Source organism: Amphibalanus amphitrite, unplaced genomic scaffold (genome assembly GCF_019059575.1).
Source record: "Amphibalanus amphitrite isolate SeventyFive unplaced genomic scaffold, NRLGWU_Aamphi_draft 001221F_arrow, whole genome shotgun sequence".
Taxonomy (NCBI): Eukaryota; Metazoa; Arthropoda; class Thecostraca; order Balanomorpha; family Balanidae; genus Amphibalanus; species Amphibalanus amphitrite.
In genome coordinates, this window is record NW_024882715.1 from 23,918 (window position 1) to 37,298 (window position 13,381).

At 47.8% G+C, this 13,381-nt stretch overlaps 1 protein-coding gene across 2 annotated transcripts in view; it reads left to right on the forward strand.

Annotated features, from left to right (window-relative positions):
• LOC122371246 (RYamide receptor-like) overlaps window positions 1-13,381 on the forward strand; it is a 48,266-nt gene that overhangs the window by 21,455 nt on the left and 13,430 nt on the right. For both annotated transcript variants that reach the window (XM_043347421.1, XM_043347422.1), the window contains exons 2-3: window positions 6,204-7,292; window positions 11,495-11,677. In XM_043347421.1, coding sequence (XP_043203356.1) covers window positions 6,339-7,292; window positions 11,495-11,677 — 1,137 coding nt within the window. In that variant the 5' untranslated portion in view covers window positions 6,204-6,338. The remainder of the gene's footprint in view (window positions 1-6,203; window positions 7,293-11,494; window positions 11,678-13,381) is intronic.

Sequence of the window (13,381 nt, forward strand, 5' to 3'; positions counted from 1 at the left end):
AGTTGAAGTCAGTGGGACGGACCGTATCCGGCTTTGATTGGCAGGCTTAAAGTTGTAGTCGAAATTCTCACGATTACCTGGAATAGATATAAGAATATTTGTTTGTTTGTTTGTTTGTTTTGTTGGGTTAGGCCCTTTCGGTCTGGCAAGACCATTTCAGAGCCGGGAGGATGATAGGATAAAGGGGGAGACATTGGTCTGGGCAGGCACCCTAGTGAGTCGCCGGGGCTGAGCCCGTCCAGAGGACAGGCCACCCAGCCCCATGGCACTCACTGCACCCGGCTACGGGGTGCGCTCCCTCGGGAGCAGCGGTGCCGCTCCGAGGGAGCAGCCCGCATGAGCTAAAGTTGCCTGTCCAGCCCGGAGGGGGGTTGCGGCGTGGAGAAGGATTTCAGTATCTGAGGATAGAAGCACGGAACGGTCTATATAAGAATAAACAAAACGGTAAATAAAAAACAGTCCTAAATGATGATCAGAATCAGTATCTGCGCAACAAGCCTTGCTAAGCAATTAAGCATGGACTCCGGCTTTATCAATCCACCCATTCAAAAAACTCGACATAAGAAACTCTGCTGTGCTGACAGGCCTCTGACAACTGACTGCGCTATTCTGGCGTCTACCCCCGTCGTTATCTGCTCGGAGCCGAGGCGAAGCGGCGCGTCTGGAGGCAGCGCCGGCCGCCTGGAAGGCAGACTGTACCGGATTGCAGCAGTGTGATGCGGCACAGCCTACCTACCCGATGACAGGCGGCGGCGAGTGAGCGGACTACGGCTCTGGCAGTCCCGCGTCCCATCCCATAACGCTTATCCCTTCCTTTGAGTTAAATTATTTGTTTACATCTCTATCCCACCTAAGCCTCCGTTTCATCTCGTTTAGTGGGCTACTATTACAATGTGGAATTTTGCTGCGTTGATGGCTATCTACTAGACTCCAAATTCCACTTCAATTGTTTTAGTCTGCAAGTCTACACCACCCTCTGCTTAGGGTCAAATCGCCTCGCACCCTTTGAAGCCGGTGGATTTGTCATGTGAGCTAATTGCATGTGTGCTTGGTCAGCCAGCAACCACCGCAAGGTGGGATTGTCCGGAAACATTCTAGAGGATTATTCTACAGTCAAAAGAACAAAGCAATATGACAAATACACGTTTTATTCCGCCTCGAAATAACTTCATATTCCACATGCCATTCTGGTAAATATTCCATAGCAACAGACAACGGGAAGACCCCACTGTTCTCATTTCTTCTAAATCTCATCGCCTGCATTCACGCCTAACATAAAAGAACGCATCGTTATTTTCTAATTGCACCATTATCGTCGTATTGCGACCGGGGAACACCATTCTCGCGTAGACTAAGAGAACAGATATCACTCGCTTCGGCAGCGCAGATAATTGGAACAAACTAGCAGCAGGCGAAGAGAACAGAGATCGCCATCATTAGGCAGGCGATACTGACATGGAAGAGAGAACTTTGGATACGTTGGTGAACAAAATGTTGCTTCGGATGACCTGGGAATAGTGGCCAACAGTTTATTAATTGTGAATATGTACTTTTGAAGTGACGACGCCGTTTTATTTTACGACAGCGAAAAATGGGGTTGATTGTATATCAAAGGGCATGAAAGCCAATGGGCTCGGGCATGTGCGAGGACATAGGTCCTCTCTCAACTCTCAATAAATAATTGAAAACATTCGCGCGGCCCTAGCTTCAGGCGAGACGGCCTTAACCCTATTAGTGGCAGGCTCCTGGCTACCCCATATTAGTGGCAGGGGGGGGGGGGGGCTGTTTACGACCCCCCCTTGATATCTCGAGATCTAACCGGCCGATTTTCAAAATTCAAACGGCATTCGATTTGGCTCAACGAGATCTACATTTCTAAAAAAAATAAAATTAAAAAATGTCAATAGGGGGGTAGAGGGGGGTAAAAACGGGCAAATTGCAGATACATTTTAGACTGTTTATCACGGCCAGGTTTCTGAACCAATCTTAACGCAACTTTTGCCGATCGATAGAGAATTAACCAGGCATGGTGTGTCAAAAGTGGAAATAGCCGCCCGGCTTTAGTTCGCCAGCCTTGTCAATAGATGGCAGTACCACAATTTGGGCAGCGGATCGTGCAATTGACGTCAAATTTTCGTTATCTGCTAAGAATTGAATGGCGGATCTTTTCATGCAAGAATCAAGTAAATCGGTCCACAACTTTTCTAGCAACAGAGATATGAAGTCAAACACCCTGCCAGAGCGGCGGCGCGACGGCCGGCGGCAGCCGTTACGCGCCGCCTGGGAGACTGGCGGCGCTGAACGGTTCCGAATTGGCACTGCACTAAAACCTGTTAACTGCTTGGAATAGTTATTATAGCAAAATTTTCATTCAAGTGAGGAATAACCAAGGGCAGGAAGTATGTATGCTTGTGTGCGCACTATGTAAGCCAAGAAACTGCATTAGCAGATACTCGCTAATATTAGATCCAGCCAAGTCCAAACGCATTCCAGGTGATGTGTTTCTGATGGGTCAACAATATTTATCGTTCGAGGGCGGATACAGTTTTAACAATACAAAAAATATTTTTGCACAGCTCTATTCCTTGAATAATTCTCTTCAACGCCTCATTCCTAGTTAAGCGAATTAGCCCACCCTGGTTGAATAAATAAGGCGATTTCGCCACAAGGTCGGGGAAAACCGACCGAAAACGGCCGCGCGCAACGTTAATTTGGGCATGCAGACTCTTAAAAACTGGCATTGGGCGGGCAGGGTTTCCCAGGTATTGGCTCCAAAACACCGTATTCGGCTCCCGAATACGTCCAAGTGACCCGCCTCGTTCCTAGTTAAGCTCTAATTAAATCAAGTGACTCATAGGGAGCGAAAAAGCAACAAAAAGCATGAATTTCCCTATGGCGGCGGGCTGCCGGGTTGCCAGACGGCGCACCGGCTATTTCCACTTTTGACACACCATGGAATTCACATGGATCCTAAAAATATGCATTTTCAAAAATCATAGGCGGATACAGATCATTGAGATTGGGGGTACACAAAAAGTATAGTAAATAAGGTTTTTGTTGGTAGGGGAGATTGGGGCACATTCGTGCAAAAAAAGGATAAATCCATATATCTTTTCTTTGGTTAGTGCAACGGCAAAATTGTTGTTTATAGTATGGAAAGGACCTATTGCAGATGCTTTTCCTCTTTAAAAGTTATCCTCTACGATTATTGCTTCTATAAGAAAAAATGACTTTTAATAACTCTGAACGTTTGCACGAAACTGCCCCACCTATGGGGCACTTTCGTGCAAGGGGTGGGGCACTTCCGTGCACCCTGCAAAGTTCGAGCAATTACCGGGCATTGCCAGAAATTTACCAAAAGAAATTGGCAGTGGGTCATTTCACTTAATTCCTTTCGACAAGAATGCATTGCACAACATATGAAGACAGAATGGGCAGGCCAACAAGAATGTGCCAACTGCAGGCCTTCGTGACCTCGCCAAGGTCGCGTGAATTACTTGTCACGACGTCGCAAGCAGCCGAGACTGAGTCAGGCGAGCGTCATTAGTGAAACCTATTACAGATATAGTCATAACTCGCAAAAACGGAAAAAATATGCACGCGAATGTGCCCCCAGGCAGTGCGTACACGAACCTGCCCCACAACGTCATTTGTAATATATTTCAAAATTTCTTGTTGAAAAAATGACAGTTTTTCAACAAACAAGTTTGCAGCTGTTCCGTGTATACAGTGAGCTTCTTCGCCCCCCAATTTTGAAAAGCTGAACCACATTTCCGAGTCACGATCACGAAAATGGATGCTATGAGAAAAGTTTGGAGAGCGCACGAATATTACAAATTTGCGTTTTTATCAAGCATGACAGTAGGTACAGTGTTGTCTTCTACATTGAACGAAGGGCTGCAATGATAGACATATTTCCATAATTTACCTTGAGCTCGTGCAGTCACTCATGTTCCCATAAACTGCTGAAAACGAATGTGCCCCATGCACGAATGTGCCCCACTCTCCCCTACTGTTTCTAAAAAGGGTGGCAATGGTCTTGTTATGTTACAATTTTCTTATGAGAGAACGACTAAAATTGTATTGGTCATGCATAGGCGGTGTCAGGGCACCTATGTTGGGAGGTAAAAAATAACCCCCCTTTTTGGACGCCTGGATCCGCCTATTATAGCAAAAACGTGTCAAAAGAGGATGCACAATAACTTTGTATATGTTATCACATGATACCTTTCATTCACTGTTCGTAAAACTGGTGCAGCATCGTAATCTTCGCCCAAATGACTCGCTTCACGAATAGGACCCCCAATTCCCAGTGCTCTGGAGCCGCCCCTGGTAAAGTTATGAACTTGAAATTTTCAGGGAATGTGCCCAATTTACAGCATTTTAGGCGCAATTTCAAAAAGTTAAAGACCAAATTCAAAACGTTCACGTGCATTTTGAATGTAACCTTTTTGAATTTGGTCTTTAAATTTTTGAAATTGCGCCTAAAAAGGTGTACCTAGTTTTAGGAAAAGTCAGAAAATTTCAGCACCGTAGCTTCAGCGGTTTCGGAGATATTCCCGAAAAACCTGAGGGGTGGATAAAAACACCCCCCCCCCCCTGCCACTAATAGGGTTAACGGGAGACGACCTTTAAAAAAAGTATAATGCTATCAGACTAAGTATAATGCTATTGTTAGTCTAGACGTGTTTTTGGTATTTGGGTGGACCCCAGACATTCGGGAATGGATGGAGACATGCAGCTGATATCTTATGCAGCAACCAACAACTGCCATCAGTACAAATGCACTGCTCGGACCACAACATGGGAGACAATATCTTATTTTTCGTCCTCGGAAAAACGACGGTGTAATGGTTGGTTTTGTGATTAGACCGGGCAATTAAATATATTTTAGTATATGATTGGCAGTGAGCACCAATCTGTCCATGAGAAGGGGTATACCTTTGGTATTCAACTGTCTTCAAATTATTGTGCACGATTATCAGGTTAACTTAAAGTGTTAATTAACATTTTTGCTTAGTTTAATTTCGACATCGTTCGTGCGTAGCTTGGTATGATCGAGCCCACATGCAGGCACAACCCGGGGTAATGTCGGCCCCACAAAAGCGGTTTGGGAAGTTGCGGTTATCTTTATTGCGACTGATAGCGATCAGCGCGATGTTCATAGCAATTCATATTATCACACTATCCGACCTACGTTTGACGCAAGGCTTACATGGATATGACAACAATCAACAATGCAATATGGCTGCACGATATGGGCATTATTCAAATCAAAATTTATTGCGACGACCAATTGTCGTCATCTTCCTGTAATACCAGCAAGTTTCTACCTCAACGTTTAGACACCCATCACGAGAACACCCAAATGAAAGGCCACCACCGCCGCACCCCAAAAGGGCGATTTTTCAATCGTGCACGTGACTTCATGTCTGGACGACCGCAGACACGTATCGTCCAACTTTATTGGCAGCACTTTACGAGTAGGATTATGGCGGCGGCGTTTGCGGAAACTGTGATGAATTGCAGCCGTGCGGCAAGGCCGTTTGATCAGCGACAAAGGGCAAAGGTGGCGCTCTACCATCTGTCAACATGAGCCAGACTGAGAAAAATGATCGACAGTGATACAGTGCTATTGCCAGGCCCATGATCTGATTGCTTACAAGCTTCCCTGTCAGAGAAACAAAGCACCGAGGACCCGTTTATCGAGGAACGTTTTCCTTCAAAATAAATGTTGATTAAAATAAATAACTCAAATAACTAAATAAATTATCAAAAAATGAGTGATAGAAATTGATGATACTTGATAGTAAATTACATTCATGGATACAACTATCCGCAGTTGCGTTTGTAGCTCCACTGCACATAGGGCGTTTCGGCCTTTCGGGAGAACATCCAACAGCGATAAAGACGCGCCATGTTTTGGGGAAGCCACGCTAAGTGAGGTGGTCCCTGACGGCTGGACGGCTAATCTCTATTCTCTTCTCTGTTCTGTGTTTTCCATGGGCACAAAGCAGCACGTATCTGGCCCATAAGCGGTCGTTGCTTCGTTTTCGACACCTGATTTTACGAGTATAGTCCTCACTTTTAAACATGAGGTCAGAAGTCATATGCGCTTGTTTCAATGTGTCTGAATTTCATTTTTAGTTACCAAAGAACAGCGAAAAATGGCAATATCATTGTAACAGCTACTTTCTTCACAGGTGTAATCTTTCGACTGGAAACATCTTGCGGCGTCCTAGCTTTAGACGACAATCTCATCTGAGAAGCACAAGCGGCCCGGCTTTTAGAAGTAGCATTGTCGAGGGCACTGGAAGCGTAGCAGAAAAAGGCATTCCATGTCACTGTCGGAAACAAACGAATCTTCTGCGAGCGTTTTACCAATGACATCGACAACGAATTCGCCACTTACAGACAACATGACATTTATTGACGAGACGACATCATCAGTTCATGAACCACTTCAAGGGATGACGTTCCCAAATGATCTGAACATCTCATTATCTCTTCCCACCCTCCACCCATCATCTTCATCCTTTTCCACGTCTCCCAACTCATCATTCCTCTCATCCAGATTCAACACAGGAAACTCCTCTTTTGCTGACGATCTGGAGAACACGCTTGCCGATCTGAACGCCTCCCTACCATCCCCATTACCGGAGTTCCTGTTCAATGACGACTGCTTGACCATACCTCTTCCCGATGACCCTGCCACACTCCTCCACGACTGTGTGTGCACCCACCCCAACCTCACCGTAGCGCAGTTCCTCCAATGGCGCTGCGACCCTCCCGAACCTCCCTCTGAAGTCGGCTTCACCGTCATCGTCTGGATCAGCTTCACCATCCTCTTCCTCGCCGGCCTGATCGGCAATGGACTCGTCTGTTACGTCGTCTACGCGGCTCCGAGAATGAGAACCGTGACCAACCTCCTCATCGCCAACATGGCTGCGGGAGATCTCCTCATGACCACCCTCTGCATGCCACTGACGGTGGTCTACGTGGTCCTTCTACGCTACTGGCCGCTTGGGGATGCTCTGTGTCGGCTGGTATCCTTCGCGCAGCCAGTGTCGGTGTACGTCTCCGCATACACTCTTGTCGCCATCGCGGCGGATCGGTACAGAGCCATCGTGTACCCTCTGGTGCCAAGAGGATCGCGACGTCGAGCCAGGGTCGTCATCGCAGTGGTCTGGACGCTGGCGGCGGCGACGTCGGTACCAGCGGCGGTGACGTCGCGTACCTTTGTACCTCCGGACCCGTGGTACATGATGCACGAGAGACGGGTCTGCCAGGAGGTAAGTACCGCGCAAAGTTGGGGGCCGATAGTTTGCTGGGCGAAAAGATATGCTTAGCTGGTAACCGCCGATTGTAGGTACTGCGCTCACGGTTACCGGTGCACAGTGGCCCTTTTTCAGAATTAGCACGCATTAATTCCCACATTACCTGAAAGTGGTGCAAGACATCACCACGTGATCAAATACATTACTTAAGATGCTGAAATGGTCAAAATGTATATAGGGCGTTGAGTCGAAATGAATTATCGAATGCTATAGAAGACTAATTGACCGTTAGAAACACCCCAGCCTAATCTACTTAATGGACAGTTCCTGAATTGGTTGAAAAGCTGCAGCCCACTTTTTTCAATTGTCACATGCAAGTATTGTTCAACCAGAATGTGTATTCTTTATAATTGTCCTGTGTTCTTATTCATTGTTTTTACACGTAACAGCAACCAGTTCCCACAGCATTTTCCCGTTAACAACATAAACCCGAAATTTTAACACTTTAGAACCATGGTTCTAAAGTGTTAAAATTTCGGGTCACAGCAACACAAAGGAAGTCACCACAGCAAGTCACTCATCACACAGCATAGCGAACAACATTTTGAACAAAAATATGTCCCATGTGTGGGGAAGAATTAACACAGCCTGAACTTTTCTCAGCCCCACTTCTCGAGCTCCTGTTTTCACTGATAGTTCCATGCTCTCTCAGACGTCACTGCAGCAGCTGCTGTCGCTGTCGTCATCGCTGCAGGAGCTGGTATCGCTGCCGCTGTCGCTTCCGTAGACTTCGTCGTTGCTTGATGGCAGCTCTGGCTCTCTGAGAAGAGCCACGGTTTCCGGCAGGAGCTGACTGACCTTGTCTCGATACCGCCGGCGCCGCCTGCTCGCCCCGATACTGCTGACGAGCGGATCGCTGCTGACCAGGAGATAGCCGTACAAGTCAGAGATGGCGTGTAGGCGGCTGTCTTTTCTGGTATGTTTCAGGCGGAACTTGCGGAGTTGTTTGTGCCCGGACTCTGCAGCCTCTTCTGACATGGCGCCGATCGGTAGGAGACACCACTCGACAACTGTGGCTGAGTGCATCAGCAGCTTGTGGAGTGTCACCGGCATATAATACCATCCATACAACTCCACGTACAGCTCAGCGGTCTGTCGGCAGTAGTCCGCCAGAGCGGCGGAGTTGACCGTGTAGAAGGAGCTGACGGCTTGCAGGATGACATGCACCCGTCGGACCAGTCGCTCGTCCACTCCTGTGCAGGCGGCAAACTCCTTGGCAGACTGGAAGGCCCGTCGCGCCGTGTTGCCATCATTGGAGTTGCCTGCCCCGCCTGTCCTCGGTTCGTCTACCCGAAGACCCAGTCGCTCTCGGAGCTTGCTCTGCACTTCCTGCTTCGTCTCTTCCACCAGCTTTTTTTCCTGATCGTCTCGAGCTGTCCTTTTACAAAGACGAATGCGGTAGGCAATGCGCAGCAACGCCTCCATTGCTCGGATCCAGCAGTGGAGGGTGCTGATCCCGTATTGGAGGTTGCGGATGGGACGGGTAGAGACTGCTTCCAGGTTGTTCATGGCTCGGGGTGTGGCGCCGCAGATGCTGCAGGTCTGCGAAGATGGAGTGCCTGTGACGGCATTCACCACTTTCCCATCCACCATCGTCATATACAACTCGTAGCTGACAGTAGCCGATGCGCTCTGAAGGGGTAGGAGTTCGTCGATCTCCTTCTCCATGTTCCTAGCTGTTTCTGCTGTCAGGGATGTCGACTCCCTGATATACTGAATTGAGATCGGCCGGCAGAATCGAGCCGAGCTTGGTGTGTGGTTGGCCCAGATGACGGCGCTCCCATCCTTCAGCACCAGCCGCAGCGGCACCATGCTAACCACGAACAGCTGGTCGTCACATGTCATTTTACTCTGTTTATACGGACTGTGCCCAGTTGAGCCGTCCATGCCCCACTTGCAAATCAACTTGAGCTCCAACCGGACATCCTCAGAACTGATTTGTTTCAGGACTTCGGCCTGAAGCAGCAGGATCCTCGTGGCTGTATGGTCCAGGAGCTCCTGCAGGGATGTGCCAGCCCTCTCCGGCACCACAGAGATGGCTGCGACAGGCGGAAGGCAGGTCGACTTTGCCCTAGCCACGAGATTATAGGGTGGATACAACTTTGTCAAGCCTTTGTCCTGCTTGGCCGATTGTTGAAGGTATGCATACTGAGCTTTTGTCAGATCCATATCCACCATGAGTGCCAGCGCCTCGTCTGCAGAGTAAGCGGCACTGGTCTGAGTCGACTGCGAACCAAGTTGCGCAGCCAGCCTCAGTCCGCGGCGCGGCGAGCCGGCCGCCTCCACCAGCTGCGAGGCGCGCCTCCGGCCAGCCTGGTGAACTGCCGAAGCTGCCGAAAACACCAGCTCATCGCAGCCGTGCCGCTGCCTCAGCTCAGTGGTCGCGTTCAGTTTTGCCCTGCGTTTCTTCGCAGAGAAGGGTAGTGGAGGGCGGCCTGCGGATGCCGATGCCTGATTCACACAGAGCGGCTTTGAGAGGCAGGTCGTTTCCTCCAGCCATGTCTCATGCATGCTTAAAAAACGCTGAGTGGAACAATGATGCCGACGCCGATTCCATCGAGTTCTAATAAGTCCTGCCACCTTCCTCACATCATCCAAGCTTACTCTGGAGTTATCGTTAAAGCCATGCTGCAGTCGCACCCTAGACACAAATTGGAGAAGGTCAGCAGTAGTGCATAGTTTGATGCCTCTGCGCTCTAAGAGGAAACGGCATAGGTCTATTCTTTTAAAGCACATCGCGAACAGTGCAGATGAAACGCATCCGTAACCCAGTGGAGTCCGAAGCAACGAGAGCCCAGCGAGATGAGCTCGATCCTCTAACAACGAATGGCCGCTCGGCCTAAGCCAAAATCCCAGTGAGCGTGCTCGGCCCAAGAGTTGGCGCACGTTCGTACGGCTCGCCCGCCGGCCAGGCTGCTCCGAACGCAAGTGTGGCGAGCCCACCGCCGTGCACTGACCGCCAGGACGCCCCAGGGCGTCACGTGACCGCATCTACAGCTGTTGCCAGCCACCGCTAGTCCGCCCCGGCCGGGCAGCAACTAAGGTCAGCGCGGCGCGAACAATACAAAAAATAAAGGCGCTTACGTTCGATCTTAAGCCGACCACGGGACTTGTGCGGCTTGGACATCAAACGCGAAAAGAAATCGGACAGTTTTTCTTGGGCACAGCGTTATACATGACATTTCAATTAGCACATCTTATGGCAAAAGTCAAGCCACATTTAGGCGCACACCAGGTGACACCAGCTTCGAGCCAGGTCAATGAGCTTAGTCGTATCGAACAGGAGCCACAGCCGCTCGCGGACTGAACTGGCTCACGTTATCTACCGTAGAAGCAAAATGGCGCAAAATGGCGCGATGCCCTTTGGTGGACATGGTCAGAAGAGATCGGCGATTCGAACGATGTATAATACGACATGTCCCAGAGTGTGCTGCTTAACATAAAGCTTCACATGTATGCCGCCATCTCCAGTTAATAATTGTCCTGTTATTGTGTCCAGAATATTCGGCAAAAGTGGTCTATTTAAGTTTATACAATGAAAATAGTGGTTTCTAGGGCTTCTACGTAAGCTCAGCTTCACAGCCATGCCACTTATTTTTAATATTTTCTCATCGAAAGTCTTACCAATTGATGTTCATCTCACCCTACTTTTTAGGGTCCGCCGGTGGTGTCCGCGCGCCTCTCGACAAACTTCGATTTTGCGGTCAGTTTTACCAAAGATAATCATCTTTTTAGGAGGTAAAAATGGCACCATCGGATAGTTTGGAATGTTTTGCACACGATTAGACTGCTTTTTACTCAAAAGAAGAGAAAAAATATTTTGAATTTATGCGTGCTAATTCTGAAAAAGGGCCACTGTGCGGTGTTGAAATCTTCATTAAAAGCTCTGGTCGAAGGCATTAAAAGTCACGCTAAACGCTCCTATCAACGGCCGAGGTTATGACTTACACAACTAAGCTAGGTCTAAATGTCATTAACAGGAAATGTTGAGAACTTCGGATAGAAGTTCAATTTCACCTTGTCTTTTTACGTTTCATCATGCTCATTCCGTGCAAAAGAAGTCAGGGCAGTTCCCTTGCAGTTCAACTGACCCACCGCTCCTCCAACCAACGCTTGCATATCTCACGCATTACCTCCCCTCCTTCCCCCTTTCCCAGCGGTGGGAGGACGAGGGTCGTCGCTACTACACCACCGCAGTGCTGCTGCTGCAGTTCTTTCTCCCGGTGACGGTACTGACCCTGACCTATGGTCGTATAGCCGTGGAGGTGTGGGGTCGCGGCGGACTGCCCTCCACGCGGCAAGATAACCGGCAGCTGAGACTGGCCAGGGCCAGACGAAAGGTAGGTGCTTGGGCGGGATGGTGTGTTTGAATCTGAGGGTTTTGAAAGGAGAGTGGAGGAAAGGAGTGAGTGAGATGAGTTATATAGGAAGAGAGAGAGAGCGAGAGAGAGAGAGAGAGAGAGAGAGAGAGAGAGAGAGAGAGAGAGAGAGAGAGATAGAGAGAGAGAGAGAGAGAGAGAGAGAGAGAGAGAGAGAGAGAGAGAGAGAGAGAGAGAGAGAGAGAGAGAGAGAGAGAGAGAGAGAGAGAGAGAGAGAGAGAGAGAGAGAGATGATAATAGTGACGATGATGTGATTCACATAAACCTGATATGCCTCGCAAGCCTAGCACTAGAGTTCTGCACGGCTGCAATTTTCCACAGCCTAGCCGCCCCGCAGCCGTGGCTCCACAGCCACAGCCGCCCACAGCCGTGGCAAACTGTGGGCAGCCAGCCGTCAGCCGGCCGTGGATACTTTCAATGAAATGCAACCAAATAGTATATAATAAGTTGTTTTTAGTTGAAACATATAGCCAAAAGCACATTGCAATGGGCTATAGATTCTCTAACTCATGAAGCATCATAGGTTAAGTGGTTGTGTATCTGGCTTTAGGCCGAAGGCCTGAAGCCTGATGCGCATCACATGCCTACACAAGCCCTTGCAAGAGGTTAAGAAAGATGGGTAGGTAGGTACCTACATCAACAGAAAACATAAACAACGAACCAGAATAGAAACACTAGCAGTGTAGACATCTAATGCCAAATCCTGAAGCATGTTTGTGGGACAGGACAACAGACCCTGATGCTTTTCATTATCAATGTTAGGTATGGAAAATGAAACTGAAGTTGATGGACTGTCAAACAGTGATTGCCTAGTCAAAACTCTTGCTTCTTTCTTACCTTGCATATTTTCTGGGGTGTGATATGCCAGGCTTGAAGCAGCCTTCTGAGCAAGTCTCAAACTAATTTGATATGCAAGGCATCAAAACACTAGAAAGCATCCAAGAAAGAAAAACATTCATCTATTTTGATTTTTCCAAATAATGATCTTCGCTCAAATCCCCAAGGACGTGTGAGCCACAATTGCCTCTTTGAATAAAAAATCATACTTGAGTTTTTAATGACGTCAATAGCAAAGAAGTGGCAATTAATTGTTTTGTGTCACTATAAACAGCCATAAAATTATAATCAATAAATAATAATGCTATACAGTTAAAAACTTGCTCTCAAACAAAGATAAATTATCAAATTTTTTACATTTTCAGAAGAAGACGTCATTTTATTAGTAAAGTCAACAGATCGCGTAAGAAATATTGTGTTCAGGGATCTCACCGTCATGAGAATTACGTGTTCAGGGTTTCCACCATCATGTGAATTAACCGTAAGCAAGGTTCATGCTCACTTATAATCTAATTCCATTGGCTTCGTTGATCAGCATTTTCTGTAAGCGGTCACTTACACACCAGTTAGAACATATAGCGCCAGTTTTATTTGGACTTGCCGAAAATCCAGAAATACATCTACGAATTATTTTAGATAATATTTTATGAAGCCTTTACCTGCCTTTACCTAGGCGTGATTTCTTTTTCTATTAACTGAAAGAATTACTGAACGCTCGTCTTCAATAGCTGTAAGGTGCTCTCCTAATGACCAGGTGAGATTGATTCAAGGCTATATAAACCTGATTGATTTGAGAGGGATGTGACAATGCAACATGTTGCATTTTCT